Source organism: Symphalangus syndactylus, chromosome 17, assembly GCF_028878055.3.
Source record: "Symphalangus syndactylus isolate Jambi chromosome 17, NHGRI_mSymSyn1-v2.1_pri, whole genome shotgun sequence".
Taxonomy (NCBI): Eukaryota; Metazoa; Chordata; class Mammalia; order Primates; family Hylobatidae; genus Symphalangus; species Symphalangus syndactylus.
The window spans coordinates 10670254-10695688 of NC_072439.2; the positions used below are offsets into that span (position 1 = coordinate 10670254).

Sequence of the window (25435 nt, forward strand, 5' to 3'; positions counted from 1 at the left end):
CACCCTGCTGACCTGCAAGGCCGGGTCCTGCATGTGGGGAGCATGCAGGTTTGGGGAGAGGCAGCTGGGGGTCCCTTGGGGTTGGCTGAGTTCCCTGGGTCTGTACCTGCTGTTCCCCTGGGGCCATTCCCATGACCCCTGCCCCCCCCCCGTCACCACCCAGAGGCTCCCAAAGCTCCCTCCCAGCACCAGTCAGGACCCCCAGCCACCAACTCGGGGTATCGGCACAACCCTGTGGCTGGTGCCAGGGCTGGGATGAGGGTGTGCACAGCCGTAGAGGGAGGGCTGCCCGGGGCCCTCAGGGGCCGGACTCGGCTGCAGCCGCTGCAAGAGCCCAAGGTGAGCCAGGCACGAACACACAGGCCACTGCGCAGCTGCCTGCACCACACGGCCGTCCCGGGTTGAGGTCGGCTTCCCTCTCCGCAGGCTGTAGAACAGGGTTAGAGTTCACCATGGGGCAGGGCCCGCAAATCGCCCGGTGACCTCAGGCTACACCTGGCCGGGTCGGACTCGATGTTCTTGTCTCCAGAAAGGGGGCATCTCCCGGCGGGTCGGCCAGGAGCCTCCGGGAGCTGGGCGGGGGCGGCAGGAGCTCACGCCTCAGTCCCTGCGTTTCCTTCCATGTGCCCCTGCACGCTGAGTCCTTGGACACAAGCCCCCTCGTTGCCTCTCCACGCCTCCTCCCGCACCGTCATCACACTCTCCGCCCAGAGTTCCGAGACGTGCTCGGGCACCGCGGCTCCACCCTGCATCGTAATTGACGGTCTGGGTGCGATGGAAACAGTGGAGACGCCATCGTTCAGGCCCCCCGCCCCTGGAGGCCCCACGGATTCTCAGAGGGACGGCGCAGGGATTGGGGAGGCCAAGCCTTGACGAGCGGGGATGCTAGTGTGCACAGGTGACCGGGCGGCTGGCGGGGCTTGACTGCAGACCACAGCGAGGTGCCCTTGCGCGCCGCCGGGACAGCTGCCAGCAATGCTGAGTGCAGAAAACATCATGGACGAGGAGGTGGAGAAGCCACAACCTTCCCATGCCCTGGTGTGGACATAAAATGGGGCTAATTTTTGTATTTTTAGTGGAGATGGGTTTTCACCATGTTGGTCAGGCTGGTCTCTCCTGACTTCAGGTGATCCACCTGCCTCAGCCTCCCAAAGTACTGGGATTACAGGCGTGAGCCACCGCGCCTGGCCGTTCTGTCAGGTTCTTAAAAAATTAAACAGCATTAAGGTTGGACCCAGCAAGTCCACTTCTGGGCATATACCCAAGAGAATGAGAAGCGGGGTTTTGAAATGATCCACACACCAAGCTCACAACAGCTCCATCCCAACAGCCAAAAAGTGGGGGAAGGCTGGGCACTGTGGCTTACGCCTGTCATCCCAGCACTGTTGGAGGCCAAGGCCGGTAGACCACCTGAGATCAGGAGACCAGCCTGGCCAACATAGTGAAACCCCATCTCTACTAAAGATACAAAAATTAGCCAGGTGTCATGGCACGTGCCTGTAATCCCAGCTACTTGGGAGGCTAAGGCAGAATTGCTTGAACCTGGGAGGTGAGATTTGCAGTGAGCTGAGATTGCCCCCTTGCACTCCAGCCTGGGTGACCGAGCAAGACTCTGTCTCAGAAAAAAAAAAAAAAAAGTGCCGGGTGCGGTGGCTCACGCCTGTAATCCCAGCAATTTGGGAGGTCGAGGCGGGCGGATCACGAGGTCAGGAGATCGAGACCATCCTGGCTAACATGGTGAAACCCCGTCTCTACTGGAAATACAAAAATTAGCCAGGTGTCATGGCACGTGCCTGTAATCCCAGCTACTTGGGAGGCTAAGGCAGAATTGCTTGAACCTGGGAGGTGGAGGTTGCAGTGAGCTGAGATTGCCCCCCTGCACTCCAGCCCGAGTGACAGAGCAAGACTCCGTCTCAAAAAAAAAAAAAAAAAAAAAGTTGGGGAAACCAGGTGTCCATCAGCGGTTGGATGGGTCAGCACAACATGGGTCCTCTGCACAGTGGAATATTACTCAGCCTTGAAAATGAATGAGAAGGCTCAATGCAGTGGCTCACCCAGTAATCCAGCACTGTGGGGGCTCAGGCAGGATAATCGCTTGGGCACAGGAGTTTAAGACCAGCCTGGGCAGCATCTCTACAAAACCCCATCTCTACAAAAAATATAAATCTTAGCCAGGTGTGGTGTGCGCCTGTGGTCCCGGCTACTTGGGAAATCAAGGCAGGAGGATCGCTTGAGCCCAGGAGGTTGAGGCTGCAGTGAGCTATGATCTCGCTACTGCACTCCAGCCTGGGCAACAGAGTGAGATGCAGTCTCAAAAATAAAAAATAAAGTAAGTGAGGCTCAGACACAGGCCAGAGCATGGATGCACCTTGAGGACGTCACGCTCAGTGAGACACCAGACACAAAAGGACACGTCCTGTCTGATTCCACTCCTGGGAGGTCCCTAGAGTCATCAGATTCACAGAGACAGAAAGTAGGATAGGAGGCGTCAGGGCTGGGAAGGGGACGGGGAGTGAGTGTTCCCTGGGGACAGAGTTTCAGTTTGGGAAGATGGGAAAGTTCTGGACAGGAGGGTGGTGAGGGCTACATAGCAATTAATGTGGCTGAGCTGTGCACCTAGAAATGGTTAAGAGGGCAAATTTCATGTTATGACTATTTTACCACAATAAAACATTTTTTAAAAGTATCCTCCACGTGTCCACTTGTTCACATGGCAGCTGGGAGTAGGAATGCCTACTGTTGCCCGTGTACAGATGGGGAAACTGAGGCAGGGCAGGAGGGTGAGTTCCAGGAGGGCAGACGCAGTCTCTGCGCCTAGGAACTCTTGCTCCTCAGAGGGAGCTGAACCCAGGGAGGGACGGGGCCCCAGTGGTGCCTGAGGACACCAGGACCCAGCACCTCTCGCAGACCCAGGAATGGGACCCCTTGTCCTGCTCCCGGGGACACCTAGCCAGGGGGCTGGAGGGGGTGGCCTGCGGGTTCCTGGAACTGAGCCGTCCCTCCCTCCCTCCCTCCCTGGTCTTCTCAAAATCCAATCCATTTTACCAGCTGCCGCTTGGCATTTTATTCATTTCATGGAGGATTTTTTTCCTACCTCTCCAACGTTGGCTCCAAAAGGAGATGAGGTTTGGGGTGTGTGTGTGTGTGTGAAGATAATCGCCGGAGTGTAGATCCATTCATTAGAGCTGAATGTTCCCAGCACAGCGGCTGCTCTGCTGCCCTGCGGGATCTGGGGAGACACCGCCGGGAGGACAGGATGAGGAATGTCCGGGCAGGGAGGAGGTCCTGTGCTAGATGGATAGGCGGATGCGGCCGGCCCCCGTCTATCAGGCGCTTGTGGGATGCCAGGGCCCCAGAAGGTCCCCCCCGAGGCCCAGAGGACATAGGCAGGCTTGGGGACTGGTAGACAGCGGGGAGCTATGGGAGGCTCTAGAGCACTGGAGGAGGGGAATGTGAGCAAGCATCCTTGTCTGGGCGGTTGCTCAAGCCACAAGCAATTATAGAGTGCCTACTGTGTGCCAGCAACCAAGCCAGACCCATCGCGACCCTCCCAGAGCTGAGTGGAAGAGATGGTCACTAAATAAGAAGGAAATGAACAAAAAGATGGTAGGCTGTTATGGAAATGTGGGGGGTTCAGGGTGGGTACCAGCAGGACTTCAATGGGGCAGAGAGTGGTGCTTCCTGCATTTTCTCAGTGGCAAGCACGGAATGTTTTTCAGGGCAGGGCATTTGGGACTGGGTTTTGAAGGGTGAAGAGGAGTTCTGTGGCCCAAGTTGCCTGCCCACTGCTGGAGGGCAGATCTACTCTATAGGTTTCCATCAGACATGCCTGTCTCAGTTTCCCCAGGGTGCACTGGATGTTAGAACACACCCCTGGGCTGGCCTGGTTAGAAACTGACCGTTCCCTGCATGTGCGAGACAAGCATGACCCTTCCTGGGCCTCAACTTCCCTGCCCGAGCAATGGTCGACCGTTGGTGGAAGGGGTCAGGGATCCTGGAGAGGAACGGCGTGGGCGTCCGGGCCATTTTTATGTTCTTATTTTATTTTATTTTTTTGAGACGGAGCCTCGCTCTGTCGCCGGGGCTGGAGTGCAGTGGCGCGATCTCAGCCCACTGCAAACTTTGCCTCCCGGGTTCAAGCGATTCTCCTGCCTCAGCCTCCCGAGTAGCTGAGATTACAGGTGCCCGCCACCACGCCCGGCTAATTTTTGTATTTTTAGTAGAGACGGGTTTTCACCATGTTGGCCAGGCTGGTCTCGAACTCCTGACTTCGTGATCCGCCCGCCTCGGCCTCCCAAAGTGCTGGGATGACAGGTGTGAGCCACCGCTCCCGGCAAGTCGGGGCCAATTTTAAAGCGCAGAGTCCTTTCCTGGCACCTCCATTCCATCTGTGGCCTGAATCAGAGCAGGGATGGGCAGTGGTTAGGCGTCCCCAGCCCCCGCCAGGTGTCACCGCCGCCCTCAAACAACCACTGGGAGGCTCTGTTTTCCCCCACCCTGGGCAAGGCACGTCCCACTCTCCCCGCCCGGTGGCTGGGAACCCCGGGGCGGCCCGGGCGGGGTGCCGAGGGCGCGTCGGAACCTGGCCGGGGCCCTTCACCCGCGCCGTGGTCCCGGTGGCTGCGCCCCGCGGCGAGCAGAGCCGACAACTTTGCAATGGAGTTTGTGCGGGCGCTGTGGCTGGGCCTGGCGCTGGCGCTGGGGCCGGGGTCTGCGGGGGGCCACCCGCAGCCGTGTGGCGTCCTGGCGCGCCTGGGGGGCTCCGTGCGCCTGGGCGTCCTCCTGCCCCGCGCGCCTTTTGCCCGCGCCCGCGTCCGCGCCGCCCTGGCCCGGGCCGCCCTGGCGCCGCGGCTGCCGCACAACCTGAGCTTGGAGCTGGTGGTCGCCGCGACCCCCGCCCGCGACCCCGCCTCGCTGGCCCGCGGCCTGTGCCAGGCGCTGGCGCCTCCGGGCGTGGCGGCCCTGCTCGCCTTTCCCGAGGCTCGGCCCGAGCTGCTGCAGCTGCACTTCCTGGCGGCCGCCACCGAGACCCCCGTGCTCAGCCTGCTGCGGCGGGAGGCGCGCGCGCCCCTCGGAGCGCCGGTACGCGGGACGCCTGGAGTCAGGACGAGGGGGACCCGGGGCGGGGGCGGGGGCGGGAGCCCCCGGGACGGCCGCAGTCAGGATGGGGGTGCCGGGAGTACGCAGGGAAGGGGATCCCGGGACGCTGGACGGGTCCCAGGGATCAGGGATGGGGAAGACCCGGGTGTCCCCGGAGCAAGGAAACCAGAACCCAGAGGAAGAGACCCAGGGGCAGGGACCTAGACGCGGGGTTGAGAGCCCCAGGGACGCCCCTGGAACGCCCCTGCAGACCCCTTCCCAGCGCCCTGGTGATGAGGACCCCACCACTGTAGCCTCTGCCCTTTCCTTGCCCAGGCCCCTTCCCTCCTTGCCCACAGACCCTTCCCTGGTCCCCACCCGGCTCTGGGTGGCTGGGCTGGAGGACAGGCGGTCTCCCTCCTCACTCTAGGGGTGCAGTTTCGGGGTCTGCAGGTCTGGATCTCCCTCCTTCCAGCATTCTCCCCGTCCCTTCCCAGAGGCCTCCAAGATCCCAGAGCAGCCTCCATCATTCCAACCCCGACTCCATTCCCACCCCCCAGTCCCCATCCCTGGCAGCCTTCAAGTTCCTCTCTTCTAATCCCACCCCAGGCCCAGATCCCGGGAGGAAACGGAGAAGGGCGGTTGGCTGGGTTCTGGGGACCCTGTTGTCCCCCCCAGCAGGGCTCACTGCGCCCCAGATAATAAGCCCCCTCCCGTGGCCAGCAAGGAGGTCCCAACTCCGGACATGGGCCTGGCTGAGCTCTATGCCCCAGCTGCCCCTCCTTCCCAACCCATGCAGAGGCCCCTCCAGCCCCTCTCTCTCCTCAGGGAGAGAGACCCTGAAGCTAGAGGTGGAGTCTCTTAGCCCATCTCTCCAGGAGTCAAGGGAACCCTTGTCCCCCCACCACCCTAGGGCTGGTGGGAGAGGCGGGGCCCAAACCCAGGCCTGGGACTCCCTCTGCTGCCTCCTCCAGAAGCTGCACCGCTGCAAGCCGGGTCGTGGGATGGACCCAGCAGCGTCTTAGGGACTGGCTTGGCCCCCTGGAGACTGAGCCGCATCCCAAGCCCATCCTCCAGCACTGAGCACCCTGCTTCCACCCTGGGAAGCGCCCTGCCAACCCGAGGGGCCTGGCAAAGCTCTCCCACCTTTAATACACTAAATTAAATCCAGGGCTGGGCACGGTGGCTCACGCCTGGAATCCCAGCACTGTGGGAGCCCGAGGTGGGAGGACAGCTTGAGCTCAAGGGTTTGAGACCAGCCTGGGCAATATGGCGAGACCCCATCTCTACAAAAGATACAAAAATTAGCTGGGCGTGGTGGTGGGCGCTTGTAGTCCCAGCTACTCAGGATATATATATATATATTGGCTGGGCGCCGTGGCTCACTCCTGTAATCCCAGCACTTTGGGAGGCCGAGGTGGGTGGATCACGAGGTTAGGAGATCGAGACCACCCTGGCTAACACGGTGAAACCCCGTCTTTACTAAAAATACAAAAAAAAAAAAAAAAAAAAGCCGGGCGTGGTGACGGGCGCCTGTAGTCCCAGCTACTCAGGAGGCTGAGGCAGGAAAATGGTGTAAACCCGGGAGGTGGAGCTTGCAGTGAGCCGAGATCACGCCATTGCACTCCAGCCTGGGCGACAGAGCAAGACTCCACTGCAAAAAAAAAAAAAAAAAATCCAGGAGAACTTTCTGGATAGCACTGGGCACAAGGGGGCCCCTCAGCCCTCCATGTGCCTGGCACGGGGCAGTAATGTGTGAAGGGGGTGCTAGGAGAAGCTACCTGGTTTGGCTGTAAGCACAAGGCCATCGGTGGACTCACCTTTATGGGCCACGGCTCTTGGCCCTAGAGGGGTTCCCAGGCAGGTGGGTGCCAGGTGAGGTCAGGACTGTAAAGGAATCAAGGAGGGACCTGAGGCTGGACGAGTTCCAAGCTGGAGCCTGGGCTCTGCCTGGAGGATAGAGAAGTCTGAATAGAGGAGGAGCAATGTGCTTGGGTTTTGAAGGATGTGTAGGAGTTGGTGGGCATACAGGAAGAAAGGTATTCCATCTGGGGAATGGCACATGCAAAAAAAAAAAAAACACCAAGTGTGCCCATGACAAGGGTAGCTGGAGCCAAGAGAAGCTGGGAGGCTGAGCTTTGTGGAGATGGTGATGGGGAGCGATGTAGGGGTTTAGAGCAGGGCTGGGGCTGGGGGTAGGTGGAGGGGAGGTGCAGCCATCCAGCTGGCATCTACTTACGGATCACCCGCTGCTGGGGTGGGAAGGGTTTTGTGGGGGTGGAGGTCGTCAACCCTAACTGTGGCCACCCCTCTCCCAGAACCCATTCCACCTGCAGCTGCACTGGGCCAGCCCCCTGGAGATGCTGCTGGATGTGCTGGTGGCAGTGCTGCAGGCGCACGCCTGGGAAGACGTCGGCCTGGCCCTGTGCCGCAGCCAGGACCCCGGCGGCCTGGTGGCCCTCTGGACAAGCCGGGCTGGCCGGCCCCCACAGCTGGTCCTGGACCTAAGCCGGCGGGACACGGGAGATGTGGGACTGCGGGCACGCCTGGCCCCGATGGGGGCGCCAGTGGGGGGTGAAGCACCAGTACCCGCAGCGGTCCTCCTCGGCTGTGACATTGCCCGCGCCCGTCAGGTGCTGGAGGCCGTACCTCCCGGCCCCCACTGGCTGTTGGGGACGCCACTGCCGCCCAAGGCCCTGCCCACCGCGGGGCTGCCGCCGGGGCTGCTGGCGCTGGGCGAGGTGGCACAACCCCCGCTGGAGGCTGCCATCCATGACACCGTGCAGCTGGTGGCCCGGGCGCTGGGCAGTGTGGCCCAGGTGCAGCCGGAGCATGTCCTCCTCCCCGCCGCGGTCAACTGCGGGGACCTGCAGCCGGCCGGGCCTGAGTCCCCGGGGCGCTTCTTGGCACGGTGAGTGGGGACCCTGCTTCCCTTAGGAGGGTGTCCAGGCCACTGAGTCTGCGCTGCCCATGGATCACAAAAGGCAACGTGAGGCCGGACGTGGTGGTTCACGCCTGTAATCCCAGCACTTCGGAAGGCCCAGGTGAGCAGATCACTTGAGCTCAGGAGTTTGAGACCAGCCTGGCCAACATGGTGAAACCCCATCTCTACCAAAAAATAGAAAACATTAGCTGGGCGTGGTGACATGCATCTGTAGTTCCAGCTACTCAGGAGGCTGAGGTGAGAGAATCACTTGAGTCTGTGAGGTCCGGGCTGCCGTGAGCTGAGATCGCACCACTGCACTCCAGCCTGGGCGACAGGGACCCTGTCTCAAACACACAAAGTCAGGATGCTTTGTTAGATGTGTTAGGTCCCCGGAAGCAGTGCCCACCTGGGGAACTATCTCAGGGAGAGCAGAGAATGAGCTGAACTAGGAGGGAGGGAATGGGTCTCTGGCCGAGCCCTGGGAGAGTTCCTGAGAATGAACAACTCCTGGACACAGGTGACCCCAGCTGGGAGCTTGTGTGTCAGTCACTGGCTTCAGGCGTATGTGGGATGGGGGCACAGCCACGGCATCCGGGCACAGATGCCCCGGGATCAAGGTGTTAGGCTTGGGGACACCAGGAGCGTCTACGTTTGTCCTCATGATACGGACAAGAGTGCCCAGTGGGAATCGGGCACGTGCTGCGCAGGGGTGAGAGGATGGAGGGTTGTGAACTTCGATACCTGACACCCCCCCGCCCTGCCCCTAGGTTCCTGGCCAACACGTCCTTCCAGGGCCGCACGGGCCCCGTGTGGGTGACAGGCAGCTCCCAAGTACACATGTCTCGGCGCTTTAAGGTGTGGAGCCTGCGCCAGGACCCACGGGGTGCCCCGGCCTGGGCCACAGTGGGCAGCTGGCGGGACGGCCAATTAGACTTGGAACCGGGAGGTGCCTCTGCACGGCCCCCACCCCCGCCGGGTGCCCAGGCCCGGCCCAAGCTGCGTGTGGTGACGCTGGTGGAACACCCATTTGTGTTTGCCCGTGATCCGGACGAAGACGGGCAGTGCCCAGCAGGGCAGCTGTGCCTGGACCCTGGCACCAACGACTCGGCCACCCTGGACGCACTGTTCGCCGAGCTGGCCAACGGCTCAGTGCCCCGCGCCCTGCGCAAGTGCTGCTACGGCTACTGCATTGACCTGCTGGAGCGGCTGGCGGAGGACACACCCTTCGATTTCGAGCTGTACATCGTGGGTGATGGCAAGTACGGCGCCCTGCGGGACGGCCGCTGGACCGGCCTGGTCGGGGACCTGCTGGCCGGCCGGGCCCACATGGCGGTCACCAGCTTCAGCATCAACTCCGCCCGCTCACAGGTGGTGGACTTCACCAGCCCCTTCTTCTCCACCAGCCTGGGCATCATGGTGCGGGCACGGGACACGGCCTCACCCATCGGTGCCTTTATGTGGCCCCTGCACTGGTCCATGTGGCTGGGCGTCTTTGCGGCCCTGCACCTCACTGCGCTCTTCCTCACCCTGTACGAGTGGCGCAGCCCCTACGGCCTCACGCCGCGTGGCCGCAACCGCAGCACCGTCTTCTCCTACTCTTCAGCCCTCAACCTCTGCTATGCCATCCTCTTCGGACGCACCGTGTCCAGCAAGACGCCCAAGTGCCCCACGGGCCGCCTGCTCATGAACCTCTGGGCCATCTTCTGCCTGCTGGTGCTGTCCAGCTACACGGCCAACCTGGCCGCCGTCATGGTTGGGGACAAGACCTTCGAGGAGCTGTCGGGGATCCACGACCCCAAGGTGGGTGGCCTCAGGGGGCTGGCGGCGTCCTCCGGGGGCTGCGGGTGGCCTTGGGGGGCTGGCGGCGGCCCTGGGCTGGGCTGCATGGGGCAGGGGTGGTCAGCTGGACGTGGAGGACGTCCACTAGGCCAACTCTGGTCCCAAGAGACATTTATTCAATTAACTAATTTATTTAAAGAAAAATAGCCGGGCGCAGTGGCTCACGCCTGTAATCCCAGCACTTTGGGAGACCAAGGCAGGCGGATCACCTGAAGTCAGGAGTCTTGAACTGGAGCCTGGCCAACATGGTGAAACCCCATCTTTACTAAAAAATACAAAGAATTAGCTGAGCATGGTGGTGGGCACCTATAATCCCAGCTACTCGGGAGGCTGAGGCAGGAGAATCACTTGAACCCAGGACACGGAGGTTGCAGTGAGTCAAGGCGGCACCATTGCACTCTAGCCTGGGCAACAGAGCAAGACTCCATCTCAAAAAACAAAAAAACAAAACAAAAAACACAGATATGGGGGGCTGGCTATGTTGTTCAGGCTGGTCTCAAACGCCGGGGCTCAAGCAATTCTCCCACCTCGGCCTCCCAAAGTGCTGGGATTATAGGCATGAGCCACCACACCCAGCCTATTTTTCTTGTCTTTTTTTGAGACATCTTGCTCCATCACCCAGGCTGGAGTGCAGTGGCATGATCTTGGCTCACTGCAACCTCTGCCTCCTGGGCTCAAGCGATTCTCCTGCCTCGGCCTCCCAAGTAGCCGGGATTACAGGTGTGCACCACCAAGCCTGGCTTTTGTATTTTCAGTAGAGACGGGGTTTCACCATGTTGGCCAGGCTGGTCTTGAACCCCTGACCTCATGATCCGCCCGCCTCAGCCTCCCAAGTGCTGGGATTACAGGCGTGAGCCACCACACCTGGCCGTATTATTATTATTATTTTTTGAGACAGAGTCTCACTCTTGCCCAGAGCTGGAGTGTAGTGGTGCAATCTCAGCTCACTGCAACCTCCACCTCCCAGATTCAAGCGATTCTCCTGCCTCAGCCTCCCACAGTGCTGGGATTAGATGTGAGCCACCGTGCCCCGCCTCCCCTTGTAATTTCTTGGCAAAGTCGGGTTTTCTGCCCCGTAGTGTCTCTGAACTTTTAGATCTGCCCAGTGGTGTCCCCTGGGGGTGCCTGGCCTGCTCCCCAGCCCCTGGTGTCCCCTGTGAAACGGTAGTAAAGCGTAGTTGCCATGCTGTCGGGTGAGCTGACTGCTCCCGGCGGCTCTTCCAATGTAAGCGCTGCACAGCTGAGCAGTCAAGAGCGTTTTCATCATGCGGAAAGTCCCATCAGCTGCTGCTGACCCACAGGCACGATGGGATTCAATTTTGGGTTTTTGGTGGTGCTGGAGTCTCGTGGGGAGGCCTTGGCTGGTGTGACCTCATCAGCCAGACCCGCCTACTCATTAGGGGTCTGCACCAGGTTGCCCTGGTAGCTGTGGGGAGAACAGACCACGGGTGGTGCAGGGAGGACCCTGCAGAGGGTCCTGGGCTGGTGGAGGATAATGATGGGGAAGGAGGCTGCGTTCAATGCTGGGCCCCAAACTGGGTGGGAGCCGTGGAGGGGTGAGCAGTGGGCAGTTCCCTGTGTGCTGCAGGTAGAGCCCCCAGGGTTTGCGGGAGAAACAGGGTGTCAGAGGCAGTGACGACAGAGCTGCCTCCACCTGGGGTAAGAAGAGTCAGAATGGGGGCAGATCAGGAGTGGGGTCATGGACATGTTAGAGTGGGGCTCCCGTGGGACCCCGAGGGGAGAGGCAGAGGAGGTGGTGGGACAGGCGTCGAGCCCAGGGCGAGGTCTGGGTGGAGATGGACTTGCCGGCGTTTAGAACAGAGGGTCTCCACCAGGGGTGATCCTGCCCCCCGCCCCAGGGGACCCTGGACATTGTGTATCTGGAGACAGCTGTGGTTGTCACGCCTGGGGTGTGCTCTGGGCATGGAGTGGGTGGAGGCCAGGAATGCGGCCTCGGCGCCCTGCAGTGCCCAGGACGGCCCCACCCCGGAGAACCGTGCGCCCCTCAATGGTCAGGGGTCCTGAGGGGCAGGCAGAGGGGCTGACGGGTTCCCCCGCGCAGCTGCACCACCCGGCGCAGGGCTTCCGCTTCGGCACCGTGTGGGAGAGCAGCGCCGAGGCATACATCAAGAAGAGCTTCCCCGAGATGCACGCACACATGCGGCGCCACAGCGCGCCCACCACGCCCCACGGCGTCGCCATGCTCACGTGAGCCCGGGCGCGGGGTGGGGCGGGGGCGGGCGGGGCGTGGGGTGGGCGGGGGCGACGGCTGACCCCGCCCCGGGCCCCAGCAGGAGCGACCCCCCCAAGCTCAACGCCTTCATCATGGACAAGTCGCTCCTGGACTACGAGGTCTCCATCGACGCTGACTGCAAACTGCTGACCGTGGGCAAGCCCTTCGCCATTGAGGGTGAGAGGCACCTGGGCGAGGCGGGGCACCGGGGTGTCTGGGGACCTCCTGGGGGCAGTGGGGAGCCACGGAGAGTTCGAGGCGGGAAGGGGCGAAATCCCATGTGTGCGGGCAGAGTTCCCCTGGGGCTGTCCCACCTGGCCCCACCGCCTGGCCCCGCGCCCCCAGGCTATGGGATCGGACTGCCCCAGAACTCGCCGCTCACCTCCAACCTGTCCGAGTTCATCAGCCGCTACAAGTCCTCCGGCTTCATTGACCTGCTCCACGACAAGTGGTACAAGATGGTGCCTTGCGGCAAGCGGGTCTTTGCGGTTACAGAGGTGAGGCAGGGCCTGGGACAGAGGGTGGGCGTGGGGGGCCCTGAGGCTTGTCTGAGGTGACCAGCCCCGTGCTCATTCCCCAGACGTGCGTTTGTCCGCTTCTGCGCACGTCTATTCGCCCTACAAAACCCCAGCTCCAGTGCCCCCTCCTCCACGAAACCTCACTCCCCCAGCCATGGAGTCCCTGCCTCCCAACCTGGCTCCACTGCCCCAGGCCCCTCTCTCTGGCCCAACCTGTTCTCCCCCAGTTCAAGGCTCTCCAGGGGCCTGCCATTACATGACACTGCGGGGCTCCTGCTGTGTTGCCCCCAGACCCTGCAGATGAGCATCTACCACTTCTCGGGCCTCTTCGTGTTGCTGTGCCTGGGCCTGGGCAGCGCTCTGCTCAGCTCCCTGGGCGAGCACGCCTTCTTCCGCCTGGCGCTGCCGCGCATCCGCAAGGGGAGCAGGCTGCAGTACTGGCTGCACACCAGCCAGGTGGGGACCGGGTGGGCGGCGGGTGGCCCCCCCAACCCCCGCCTCCTCACCAACTGGGTCTGTCTGGGGTCTTAGAAAATCCACCGCGCCCTCAACACGGAGCCGCCAGAGGGGTCGAAGGAGGAGACGGCAGAGGCGGAGCCCAGGTAAGTGGTGGTCGGGGCGGACCACGATCCAGGACGACCCAGACCCATCACCCCACCAGCTCGCCCCGAAGCCGGCCGCGGGGTGCAGGAGGTTCCCGGAGGTCCCCTGCCCACCCCCGGACGGCTGTGTGCACACCGTGGCTCCCTGGTTGTGCCTGTCGGCCACCCTCTGCTCTCAGCGGCCTCTGCAGAGGCCCAGGGCGCGAGACGGCTGCTCCGGCGGACACTGACCAGGCCGGTTCCGTCCCCAGCGGCCCCGAGGTGGTGGAGCAGCAGCAGCAGCAGGACCAGCCAAAGGCTCCGGAGGGCTGGAAACGGGCGCGCCGGGCCGTGGACAAGAAGCGCCGTGTGCGCTTCCTGCTGGAGCCCGCCGTGGTTGTGGCACCCGAAGCGGACGCGGACGCGGACGCGTATGCGGAGGCTGAGGCTGCGCCGGGAGAGGGCCCCGTCTGGTTGTGCTCCAACGGCCGCCCGCCCGCCGCAAGGCCTATGGGGGCCCCCCAGCCCGGGGAGCTGCAGGAGCTGGAGCGGTGCATCGAAGTCGCGCGCGAGCGGCTCCGCCAGGCCCTGGTGCGGCGCGGCGAGCTCCTGGCACAGCTCGAGGACAGCGCACGTCACCGGCCTCTGCGCTTGCTTCAGGCCAGAGCGGCCCCCGCGGAGGCCCCACCACACTCTGGCTGACAGGGGAGCCAGGAGTGAGGCGGCAGCCGGGCCCTTTGGGCTCAAGACACACACACACACACACACACACACAGCGCGGTGGGCCGCTGTCAACAGTTTATTCTATATACAAACACAATTTTGTACACTGCAATTAAATAGAATGGAATGAGCGCTCCTCCGCATTCCTCCCCGAGTGACTGACTGGTTTGGCCGCCGGCCCACTCCATCCCCGAGTGGGACTGGACCACGGCCCTGGCTGCTGCCACTGATGTTGGCGCCTGTACCCCACGCCCCTATGCCCAAGGCGCAAGCTCTGCTCTCCCGGGGACCCCAGGCCTGGCGCACACGCGGGGAGGGCCGGGCCATGGAGAAGGCACTGCAGGGAGCACCAGGCAGAGCCGGGCTGAGGCCGGCCGGCACTAAGGCCCGAGGCCCCACCCCATTCCGGCCTCTCCTCCACACCTCCGCCTGCTCAGAGACCTGCGCCATGGGACCCCACTCCATCCTCAGGACGGTTCACTGCAGACCTTTCACCAAGCCCCCTCCAGAACCTTCCGGGGAACCCCACCCCCTCTCCTTGCTGACCGGCTCAAACAGCTCACTAGTGGGTACAAGCCTCGGGCGCGACCTCACACCAGGGGGAGGAAAGCCGCCTTCTGGGCAAACCCCACGAAACCCTGAAAGCCCTGACACAAGCTGGGCAGTCCCAGAGGAAGGAGGTGGCTGGCCTCCCCCACTCCCACGGGCTCGGGGAAAGTCAGGCCCAGCCAGCAGGGGTCAGAGGCGGCTCAGCTGTTGCGGCTCAGGACCCCGCCTCCGAGGGCGCCTCCGTTGGGGCCATGGAGGCAGGGCTAGGCCCGCCTACCGCAGGCTCCAGGGGAGTTGTGTCAGAAGCTGCGGAGTCACTCGGGGGTACACTGTCCTGGGGGGTGTGGGGGAGGCCCCCAGCTGGGCCCAGCGGGCTGGCTGGACGCCGCTCCAGGAGGGAGGCGCTCAGGCCGGACAGGAAGGAGGCGTCTGTGATGATGGCAGCGGTCTCTGCCATCCAACCCAGGTCACCACTGGCAGCTGCCGCCACTGAGGCTGCCGCGGCCACCAGGGAGCTGGGCGCCGCTGCCACAGGCCCGGGACTCCCGCCGGACCCGGGCGAGACGGGGCCCAGGGCAGGGGGCTGGCCCGCAGAATCAGGGGCGGTAGCCGGGGCGCCCGAGTTGTTGTTCATGTCATCAGGCAGCGCCGTGGGGGTCCCGGGGCCCAGTGGCGGCGCCTGAAGCAGCATCTCCTGGATGCGGACCTGCTGCAGGATGGCGGGCAGCTCGTAGTGGTGGAAGAAGTAGATCATGGAATGCTGCGGGAGGGAGGGCGGGAGTCAGGACGGGCCCGCACCTGCCCCGCCCAGCCGCTGCTCACAGAGGGCAGCCCACCCGGGACCATCCACGCTGCCTCTGCCTGCTTGGACCAACCCCACAGGGCATCCTCCCCGGCTGCAGCCTCTCCTGCCTGGAAAGGCACGGCTGGCCCGCCCCCTGCTTGCCGCCTAGGCCTCACCTGGATGAAGAGCCAGGAGGTGACCAGGGCCAGGCTGCTATACTGCCCATTGAAGCGGTAGTGGTAGGCATAGAAGGCGAAGTGGTAGAGATAGAAGAACCTGCGGGGCGGGGTTGTGAGGGTGTCGGGGCTGCCCGGCCCCACCGCAGGTCCCACCCTGCCAGGCCCAGCCCCTGGGGTTCCCACTTGGCACAGCTGCCACCCCCGCCTCCAGCACCCCTCCCTCTGGCAGCCCCCTACCCCTGCCCACCAGCACCCTCTCCACCCTGCCCCCGCGCCACGCTCACCGCAGCCAGTGCCGCTTGCTGGTGCTGGTGTGGCAGCAGATGGCGTCGTACTGGTCCGCGAGCCACACGATGAGGATGATGTAGAAGGCCGTGGTGGTGTCATTGAAGAACTCCGACATGATGGCCTCCATCCCTGCAGGGAGAGGCGGCGCCGGGTGAAGCGGGCAGGGCGGGGTGCGGCGCGGGGCGGGGGAGGCCGGGTGGGGTCCTCACCGACGAGGGCCAGGATGACGGTCAGCAGGGGCGCTGCGGGGAAGGCGATGGCCATGTTCATCTCCAGCATCTGCAGCAGGTCCACTGCGGGCACAGGGCGGCGGGCGCCCGGTGAGGGCCTGGGGGACGCCCGCCCCGCCCTGCGCCGGCAGGACACTCACCAATGAAGACGAAGATCTGGTGGTGCGAGTACCGCAGCAGCATGGACACGCTCAGCGTCTGCAAGGGGCGCGCGGGAGGGACTGTGAGGGGCTGCGAGGGCCTGCTAGGCTCTCGCCCCACCAGCGCCTGCACCCGCCCCGAGGCACTCACGAAGATGACCATGATGACGAAGGCAGCCAGGTAGGACGTCCGCGCCATCCACATGCTCACAAAGCGGTAGTGCTCGCCCGACACCACATTCCGCAGGAAGCCTGCAGTGGAAGGGGCCGTGAGCACCCGCCCCCACCCGCGCCCTCGTACCCTCGGCCCCGGGGCATGCCTCACCCTTGTTCTCCTCGTTCTCCGCCAGGCCCTTCACGCTGGACATGAGGATGTCGTCGTAGCCCAGGAACTCATCCAGCAGCAGGCGGCTGAAGCGGTCCCCAAAGCACTGGTCCCGCGTGGGGTCTGCGGGTGGGTGAATCAGGGAGCCGGGAGCCCTGCCCAGGCTGCCCCCTGGGCCCTGCCCCAGCTGGCTCCATTGCTGAGGCCTCGCCTGCTTCCTGGCCCTGCCCATTCTTGGAAACCCATCCAGGACCCCAGTCCTGGAAAACGTGCCTGGGGCGGGGCAGACCCCAGTGCTTCCTGCACGGCCCCCAGCCCCAGCAGGAGGAGACCCGAGGGAGGAGGGAGGCCCTGCCACGGAGCTCCCCCAGCCCAGCTGCTCAGACTCACCCAGGGTGACCACCATGACGGGGATGCTTAGGCGCTGGCGGGTGGCCTGCGACAGGCGCAGGAAGCCATACTCTAGTGAGTACTCCACGATGTACTCGTCCTGTGGCCACACTGCAGGGCAGAACCAGGGGCCAGGTCAGCGCCCCCCACCCCATCCCCCCCATCACTGCCAGCAGGCGAGGCAGGCGTTGAGGGGTGGAGGGTGAGACCTGCTGAGCCCTGGGCCCCTGGTGGGTGCTGGGAGGACCCCTATGTGGACACTTGGGATGGTGCCCACCCAAGCTGGTGTCCCGCCCTGTGCACTACAGAGGCTGGCTAGGATCCTCCTCCCGTGGCCCCCTCTCCCTGGCTGGGGCTGGCTGGGTGCAGGGCTGCCCCTCTGCCCTGGCGGCCCCCAGCACACCCCCAACAGTTCAGAGGCCCCGGCCCTCTGGATAGACCCTCTGCTGCCAGATGGGCAGGGGAAGGGGCAGGGGCTTCCCTGAGCACAGCCCGCTAGAACTCTGAGCTCAGAGCTGAAGGGATCCATCCCCGTCCAAGTCGCCATTCACAAGAGGGTCCTAGAAAGGATGAGCTGAGCCAGTTACCCCAGGCTCCGGGGTGTCCCCACAGCCTCGAGGGCTGACAGATGGGGAAATCGAGGCACAGAAGTGCTCTCAACAGCTCAGGACATGCGGCCGGCAGGCTGGGGATGTTCGGAGGGACCCCGCCTGCACCCCAGCACCCCATGACAGGGGCAACCCCGTGAGGCAGTACACCTTTGGTGGGTGGCCTACCTTTGGTGGGCGTCTCGGGGAAGGGGAACTCCTGGCTGTCATTCAGGGCCTCTGGGCTACTCGGCGGCTTGAACACCTTGGGCTCGATGTCCAGCTCAAACTGTGGGCGACCAGGGACCTGGGTGTCAGCAGCGCCAGCCCAGGCTGTGAGGGCCTGGCCTGAGAATACGGTCCTGCTAACAGGAAGGGACTGGGAGCCTCAGCCTCTGCCCCACCACTGACCAGGCCAGGGTGGACTACGTGTGCCTCCCGCCTCAGCTGGGACCCCACCTCAACATCAAGCCTGCCCTGCTGTGAGGCCGTCTCCGGGCACAGCTCTGAGTCCTGAAGCTGGGGCAAGGGCCAGCCACAGGCAGTAGACCCCATGGGAGGGTCCATGATGCTCTGGCCAAACACTCAAACTCTTGGGGTTGGCTCTGTGGGAACAGGTGGGACCCGAAACCCTGACTGCTGAAGCAAAAAGGTCTCCCACCAGGCCGTGGGGCCCAACACAGCCACCTGGTCCCATCAGTGCCCAAGGCCACCACCACAAGCTGACCGGGAACCCAGCACCTCTGCAGGCAGCGGGGCCACCTCAGGACGGCCAGGATGGGCCCAGAGCTCTCAGCTTTCAGGCCCCAGGCCTCCTCAGCTATTCCTGCCCACTGCACCCCCAGCCCCAGCCAATCCCCTCCCCAGAACAGATGGACTCTCAAAGGCCCAAGTCTGCCCAGCCCAAGTCCTCCCAGAGATCCCCTACCCTGCCCAGGCCTCTCGCGGGGAGACAGGGCGAGGGTCTTGCTTCAGAGCCCCCAGGCCACCAAAAGGCCACGGCCAAAAGGCCACGGCAGGCGGGGGCGGGCTTGTCTGCATGCCAGGTCCCTGCAAATCAAGAACCCCGACACCCTGTCCATGTGAGGAACCGCCCCTTTGGCGAACAGCATCTACGGGGCGCCGGCCTCCGCCGCAGCTGAGCCCAGGCCCCGCTCACCTTGATGGAGCTATTCCCAAACATCTCCATGGTCAGCTCCTCCTCCTCCTCCTCCTCTTCCACGTCCAGGTCGCCGCCTGGCTCCACCGCCAGGCCTGGGAAGCTTCCGCGGCCGCCACTGCCACAGAACTGCAGGAAGACGGGCGCGCGGCTCGAGTTGTGCCGCACCTCCACACGCAGGATGCCCTCACGCGGCCACTTGTCACGCACGTGCTCCAGGCAGTTGATGGGCGAGCGGGAGAAGACGATGTGGATGTAGGCCAGGACGAAGAGCACAAACAAGGCCTAGGAGGCGGCCGGCAGTCAGTGGGGCACCCCAGGGCCAGCTGCAGCCGACACCCGAGGGCCTACATGATGGGGCGCACTGGGCTGCCCAGGACAGGGGAAAGGAAGGAAACCCCAGAAGCCGAATTGGGCTCTAAGAACCCCGGGTCCCTCCCACGCTGACTGCACCCGGCCAGCACCTCATGCAGTCCAAGTGACTAAGGATCCGGGGGATGCCCCACTCCAACCCCGGAGGGGCTCTGCCACCTGCAGCCCAGCTCTGACAGGCCCCGGGGCTTAGGCAAGGCCTGTGACTGCCCCGCACCTCCTCAGGGGTGAGCCGGACGAAGCCAGCAGGCCGGCGCCCTCTCAGATGCGCACAGGACCCCCCAAACCTGGGAAGAGACGAGGCTGGACTCAGACCCCCCCAAGTGGAGCATACCAGGGCCCTCTGCCAGCCAACGGCTCCCGCCCTGCAAGGAGCAGCATGGGTGTTGCTGCCACGCCAGGGCCACCAGCTGGACCCACTGTCTACGAAAGAGGGCACAGCCCTCCACAGCCCGACCTGCTGCTTCCTGCCTCACCTTCTGCTGTGTCCCCAGCACTCCCCTGATCTCACCAGCCGAAAATAGCTTCTCTCACCCGGCGGGGTGCCCTGTGTACCCCTCCCAGGCCTGGCGGGGCCAGCCGCAGCTGCTGGAGACACAGTGGACCTCCGTGGCTGGGCAGAGCGCCCTACGGCAGGGTGAGGCTGCCGGGCCCGAGGCACAGCCTATGAACTGGGGTGGCAGCAGCTCTCACCTGGGGGCGCCTGCCCAGGGGATGCCTGGGACATTTGTGGTTGTCACAATTGGGGGAGCTCCTGGCATGGAGTGGGTGAGGACAGGGATGCTGCTCAGCACCCAGCAGTGCCAAGGACGGCCCCACCCCGATGTCCACAGGGCTTGGGGAGCCCACGCCCCAGCATGCTGCAGGCACAACTCAGAGTAGGGACCCTCTAGGGGCAGTTCAGGGCAGCCCCTCTTCCAGGGAGCCCGCCTCACTGTCTGGGGGTTCAGGGCAGCCCCTCTTCCAGGGAGCCCGCCTCACTATCTGGCAGTTTGGCTGCCCACTGTACCTCCCAACCTGAGGTCCAGGCATCACCCCCGAGCCTGGTGAGGGTCACGTCTACCTGCTGCCCCGATCCGCAAAACTGAGGACCCAGCTGGGCCAAGGGGGCGCCCACGGCCACATGGAACCCCAGACTCTCAGGGAAGAATTGATCAGACTCAAAACCACAAGCCAGAGAGGCCTGGAGCACAGGGCCCCTCCCTGACCTGCTGGCAGGTGCACCAACGCCCGGGGTGCAGTGAGCCACCTATGGCCGCACAGCCACGGGCAAGACCACCAGGAGCCTCAACTCTTCCGCGCCCACAGTGAGCCGGGGCCTCCTCTCCAGAACCCTCTGTAGACTGAGCAAAGGGCCGAGTCAGCAAAGCAACCCGCTTCTGGCCTGGCCGCAGTGCTATGACCTGTGGGAGGCCCTGAGTCTGCGCATGGATGAAGCCCTGGGTCTAGCCACACCTGCAGCTGAGGCGAGCCCCATCACTCTCCCCAGCCCCAGGAGCTGGAGAATCCCTTGGGCTGATCTGAACTGCATTTCCAGTCCTTACAGCCAAAAGAGCTGCAGGGGATGAAGGTTGGCCCAGCGCTGAGATTTAAGCAGAAACAGGCAAGAGCAGAACCCTGACCGCCAGGCATTCAGATCCTGCCCACAGATGCCGAGCTACAGATGGGGGGCGGGCGGGGGGAGGGTTCCCCTGTGTCCTGGGGAAGACAGGGGAGGGCAGTGTGGACGGTGGGCAGCCCCGGAGCCTGAGATGCTTTCAAAGCCTAGCGCTTCCCCATATGGCATCTGGGGACAGGAGCCACGGAGGCCGGGCCCAGTGGTGGGTCACGGTCAGAGACGCTGACCCCACAGTCCCTCGGCTCAGCACTCTCAGGAGGGGCCCGCGAGGCCCACGGTGGATGCGCTGGTGGCCACGATCTGCCTTCCAGGCCCAGACGTCCAGCAGGAGCTGTGCCCAGGACAACAATGGACCCTGTGCCAAGATGTTCCAAAAAGTGCTGACACACAGTGGGCCGAGGTCAGGGCTGTCCAACGCTTCACAAGGGAGGCACGGCTGTTACCATCCCTGGTTTATAGACAAGGAACTGACACAGAGGTCCTGATGGACCTGGACCTGCTGAGGTCACATGGCCAGGAGGGAGGGGCCAGGGCAGTGCCAGGCTGCACACTTAAGGCCCCACGGGGAAGAGCAGCTCCTGAGGTTGCCCTGGGCAGGGTCAGCTTGGTCCAGGGTCAGCGGGAGAGGGCACAGGACACACATTCTGCCACACCCAGCACTGGTGTGAGTGACCCGTCCTATGAAGACAGCGGACGTGATGAGAGGGCGCCAGTGTCTTCGCAATGTGCACACACTCCAGTCGAAGACTCCAAGTCCACCAGATGCTATGACCGAGACGCCACTGTGTCTCTGCCCCATCAGGTGCTCCTCTTCCCTGACTGAGCATGACCAGGAAAATGCCCCTCTGGACAAGGCCCGTTGCTGCCAAAGCCTCAGCTCCCCGTCAATCTCTCACCACAAAACAAGGAGCAGGCACCACCCAGCCAGACACAGGCTCATCCCGAGTCCCGGGTCCTCCTCCCCAAGACCTGTCTGTCATCAGCCACCCTGCAGCAGCCACCTCACCCGGCCCGGCCCTGAGCCACACGCCCAGGCAGCCTCGTCCACGCCCACAGCAACCCTCCCCAGGGAGCTCAACTGCAAATGCTCCCATGGGCCCCTGGCCACCCTCCGCCCTCAGCCTGGCTCAGCCACACGCATGCCCTGGGTGGTCCAGCCCCTACAATCCATGACCCTGTTCCTGACCCAGGCTCCCCAGCAGGCGCCCACATGCTCCAGCCCCAGGGCCTTCCCACACGCCCTCCAGCTGCCTGGACACCCAGGCCCGTCCCACTGGCTGTGGCTCACCTCCAGGAGGCCCTGCCCACCCCACACAGGAGTCACCCCACCCCTGTGGTCCCTCCTTCCTCCAGATCAGCCTACACACGGCTGCACCCACAGGAGCACCTCCCCCAGCCGGGGGCTGTGCTCGCCGCCTCCTCCAGGAAGCTTCCCGGATGTTCCGGCCAAGGCTCTCAGGGCACCACAACACTCGGCCACCGGGTGGGCCTTTACTTCCTGTCTCCCCACAGACCTGGAGGGCCAGGAGCAGCCTGCCCGCTCTCTGGGTATTTGACTGACCCACAGACCGACTGAAAGACAAGCCTGCGGAGCCACACTCTCCTCCCAGGTGGGACACAGAGCCCTCAGCCCCAGCCAGGAAACACTACCTGGGGCTCCCCTTTGTCCATCCAGGGTGCTTCCTGCCTCCAGGCCACCAGGGCCTCTCCTTCCACTGCAGCCTCACAGTGGCCTCAATGTGACAGGTCCCCCATTCAGAGCAGGGCCCCTGGGGTCTCACATACCCCATCTTTAACCATCACGACCCCACAAGAGGAGCCCCATTACTCCCCATGGCTAGGGGCGGGCCCTTGCCCATGTCCAGGGGTGCTGAGTTGAAACCCCTTCACCCTGTGGGCATCCACTTGGTGGTCACCTAGGTCCAGAGCCCAACTGCACAGGTGCAGGCACCCAGTGCCCCAAGACGGACCGTCTCTGCCACGCTGGGCTCAGGGCCATGAAGGCCAGCAGAGGTGGATACTGAGGCTGGAGGGGGGTCTCCTGAGGGCCCCTGGAACACAGGCCCCTGCCGCCTCCTCTCCCCAGCACCTGGCACTGCCTGGCATTTCCTAAAACCACCCAGGCATGGGTGAGAGCCGGGGAACTCCATGCCAGCTCAGGGCTGGGAGCTCAGCTGCACAGGTGCCACAGGATGAAGCCACCTCGAAGGGATCATACCAGGGAGGACCTGGCCCTCTGCAGGGTGACCCCCGGAAGCCAGGCGGGCAGGAAGCAGAGGAGCCTTCTGGAACTCAAGGCAGCCTCTGAAATCAGCCAGTTCCAGCCTGCACTTTGCAGATAAGTAAAAGTGAAGGCAGCAGGGTCAGATTCTGTGCCACCAGATCACCAGGTGGAGAATTCACAACGAACAGATTTCCCCACCCAGGCCGGGCACGGTAGCTCACACCTGTAATCCCAGCCTTTTGGGAGGCCGAGGCAGGCAGATCACCTGAAATCAGCAGTTTGAGACCAGCCCAGCCAACATGGCAAAACCCAGTCTGTACTAAAAATACAAAAAAATTAGCCGGTCGTGGTGGTGGGCGCCGGTAATCCCAGCTACTCGGGAAGCTGGGGCAGAAGAATTGCTTGAACCGGGAAGGTGGAGGTTGCAGTGAGCCGAGATCAAACCACTGCACTCCAGCCTGGGCGACAGAGGAAGACTCCATCTCAAAAAAAAAAAAAAAAAAAATTTCACCACCCAGAGATCTCACAGTCCAGAGCCCCCTGCTGAGAGAGGAGGGACTGGGGGCGCTGAGAACCTCCCAAGAGTCTCCACCCTACACAGGACAGGGGGCAACTCCAGCTCTGGCCCAGCCCCATCTGACCACCTGTGAGTGGTACTGGCCTGGAGATGGAGCTGGGTAGGCTTGATCCCTTTCCAAACCGGGGCATGGTGGGACCAGGGCCCAGGCAACAAGGACGCACCTCCCAGGGAGGCTGAGCTCCATCGGGGGAACCTGGCCTGGCACCCAGCACACACCCGCCACAAGCCTAAGGACGCAGTGGCTCTATTCTGGACCCGGGCTACTCCATGGAGGGAAAACCCATGTCCACAGACCAGCCTCCGTCCACAATTTCAGGCCCCGTCTGTGGACCCCAGAGCCGGGAAAGGCCGCCTGCCTGAGTAACCCTTCACAGCCCTGCTCAGGTGCCTCCTGAGGTGACCATGCCACTCTGGGGGGCTGCAGGGAGGAAGGTGGGAAGGATGACAGGCTGAGCTCTGGCCTGGGGAGGCCACGGATCTGGAGGCTGGGGGGCCTTCCTTGAGGTGGCAGCAGGCTAGGACCCACACCCAGGTCTGCAGAACGGCCAAGGTCCAGCTCCACTTGCCGAGCCCAAAACAGCAGCCAGCTCCTGACCAACCTGTGTCAGGCTGGGAACTTGCCCTCGATCGCAGCCTGGCCCGCCAGCATCAGACCCCTCTTTGCAGGCTAGGTCCAAAGAGCTCACGGCGCAACTTCAGCAGCCCCCAAGCCCCGGCGCGGCGGTGTTCTGATGCAAAACGAAAACCGCCATGTCTCCACTTCCCCAGGTGGCCCAGGACCCCGGCCAGCTTGTTTTCTGAGGGGCTGCAGCTGCTACTGAGCCCCTCCTGTCACCCAAGCAAGACTCCTTCTCAGAGGGACTCAGGCCGATGCCTGTCCTGCACGGCTGAGACCTCTGCCATCTGAGGATGGCGGCAGGGGACAGAGCCCAAGACGCGGAGGCCGGTGCCTCATACGGGAGGCACGGACGACAGACCCCCAACCTGAGCTGGGGCAGGAAAGGGGTGGGGACCCAGCGGAGGAAGAGGCCGGGGAAGGGGTGGAACGCTGTTGCCGGTGACTTTGCCGCTAACCCTAGCGAGGTGACCTCAGCTAAGTCACATTCCTCTGAGGCTCAGGAGCAAGGAACGGGGTTGGGGCAGCTGGAAGGCTACAAGGAGGGAGAGAGGGGAGTGGGGAGTGGGGAGTGGACTTCCAAGGCAGGGGTTGGTCCGAGGGAGCCCTGGGTCATGCTGGGTTCTGGGCCAGCACATTGGGAGGGGAGAGAGGCCTCAGAACTGAGGGTCTCAGGCGGCAGAATCAGGGGTCAAAGGGCGGGAGGTGCTACCTCGCAGGCCAGGACGGGACTCCGAGCCTGGGTAGGTGGGGACCCGGGAAAGGCGGTCGCCGGGGACAGGATGGGCCCTGGAGGGGGCTGAGAGTGAGGTTTCCAGAGTAGAGAACAGCGGCTTCTAGTGCAGCGGGACCCGGCCTTCCCGGGAGGGATGGGGTCACGAGACGGTGTCCCTGGCCAATCCCAGGGTCAGAGGTCGCGAGGGAGAGCCCTAATCGATAGGGCCGGATCTAGGCCTCAGGATGCAGGGTGGCGCTCGGTGTCCCCAGCGGGGCCAGGGGTCGCGGTCGAAGGTAGCAGACTTGGGGGTCGGAACAGCCGCTGGGGTCAAGGATCGGGGGTCGGGGCCGCGGTCACCTTGAGCAACACGAAGAACTCGAAGAGACGGCGGAAGGCGGGCGGGAAGAGCCGCGAATAGGTGACAGCCATCTTGAAGAATAGCGCGTGGAAGAGCCGGTCGCGCACGTTGATGAGGGGGTTGGGGTTGAGGTTGGGGGTGCGAGGCCCGCGCGCGGGGGCCGGGCCGCCGCCGCCGCCATTGGGCCCAGGCCCCGGAGCTGCGGGCGCCGCGTGCTCCGACATGCCTCCCAGCGTCGCGCCCTAACGGCCCGCAGGTGTCCGAGGGCGCCTCCCGGCCGCCATCGGCCGCCCTCGCAGCCGCCTCGCTCCTCACGGCCTCCCGGCCGCCGCCGCCATCTTCCGCCTTCTCGTCCGGCTGCGGCGCTGCTGACGCTAGCGAGTCGGCACTCCGGGCAAGAGCGGCCCCGCTGCGCCCGC

At 63.8% G+C, this 25435-nt stretch overlaps 2 protein-coding genes across 7 annotated transcripts; one reads left to right on the forward strand and one right to left on the reverse strand.

Annotated features, from left to right (window-relative positions):
* The first annotated feature begins 4401 nt into the window (after positions 1-4401).
* GRIN3B (glutamate ionotropic receptor NMDA type subunit 3B) lies at positions 4402-14021 on the forward strand. Its single transcript, XM_055247108.2, has 9 exons — positions 4402-5082; positions 7398-7990; positions 8773-9805; positions 11907-12052; positions 12139-12254; positions 12423-12574; positions 12887-13051; positions 13127-13197; positions 13449-14021. The coding sequence occupies exons 1-9, from the start codon at positions 4657-4659 to the stop codon at positions 13876-13878; spliced, it is 3132 nt and encodes a 1043-aa protein (XP_055103083.1). The 5' UTR covers positions 4402-4656; the 3' UTR covers positions 13879-14021.
* Positions 13961-25395, reverse strand: TMEM259 (transmembrane protein 259). Of its 6 annotated transcripts, none has more exons than XM_063620022.1 (11): positions 25016-25394; positions 18531-18815; positions 17561-17678; positions 16785-16895; positions 16395-16517; positions 16221-16321; positions 16070-16127; positions 15909-15992; positions 15696-15828; positions 15409-15508; positions 13961-15208 (listed from the first exon to the last, which is right to left on the reverse strand). In XM_063620022.1, exons 1-11 carry the CDS (start codon positions 25238-25240, stop codon positions 14663-14665), a joined length of 1884 nt encoding a protein of 627 aa, XP_063476092.1. In that variant the 5' UTR covers positions 25241-25394; the 3' UTR covers positions 13961-14662. The 6 variants fall into 6 exon arrangements, with proteins under 6 accessions (XP_063476092.1, XP_063476093.1, XP_055103067.1 ...); XM_063620023.1 differs by having other exon boundaries at positions 15909-15941; positions 17561-17660; positions 25016-25393; XM_055247092.2 differs by having other exon boundaries at positions 17561-17660; positions 25016-25393.
* Between the last annotated feature and the right edge of the window lie 40 nt (positions 25396-25435).

Excerpts from the sequence above, each read along its gene's own strand:
- GRIN3B (XM_055247108.2), top strand. The coding sequence starts at position 4,657 with ATGGAGTTTGTGCGGGCGCTGTGGCTGGGCCTGGCGCTGGCGCTGGGG. Across the intron at positions 5,083-7,397 it reads GCGCGCCCCTCGGAGCGCCG|AACCCATTCCACCTGCAGCT; the intron begins GTACGCGGGACG and ends CCCCTCTCCCAG. Across the intron at positions 13,198-13,448 it reads ACGGCAGAGGCGGAGCCCAG|CGGCCCCGAGGTGGTGGAGC; the intron begins GTAAGTGGTGGT and ends TTCCGTCCCCAG.
- TMEM259 (XM_063620020.1), bottom strand. The coding sequence starts at position 25,240 with ATGTCGGAGCACGCGGCGCCCGCAGCTCCGGGGCCTGGGCCCAATGGC. Across the intron at positions 18,816-25,015 it reads AGTTCTTCGTGTTGCTCAAG|GCCTTGTTTGTGCTCTTCGT; the intron begins GTGACCGCGGCC and ends GCCGCCTCCTAG. Across the intron at positions 15,993-16,069 it reads CCAGATCTTCGTCTTCATTG|TGGACCTGCTGCAGATGCTG; the intron begins GTGAGTGTCCTG and ends CTGTGCCCGCAG.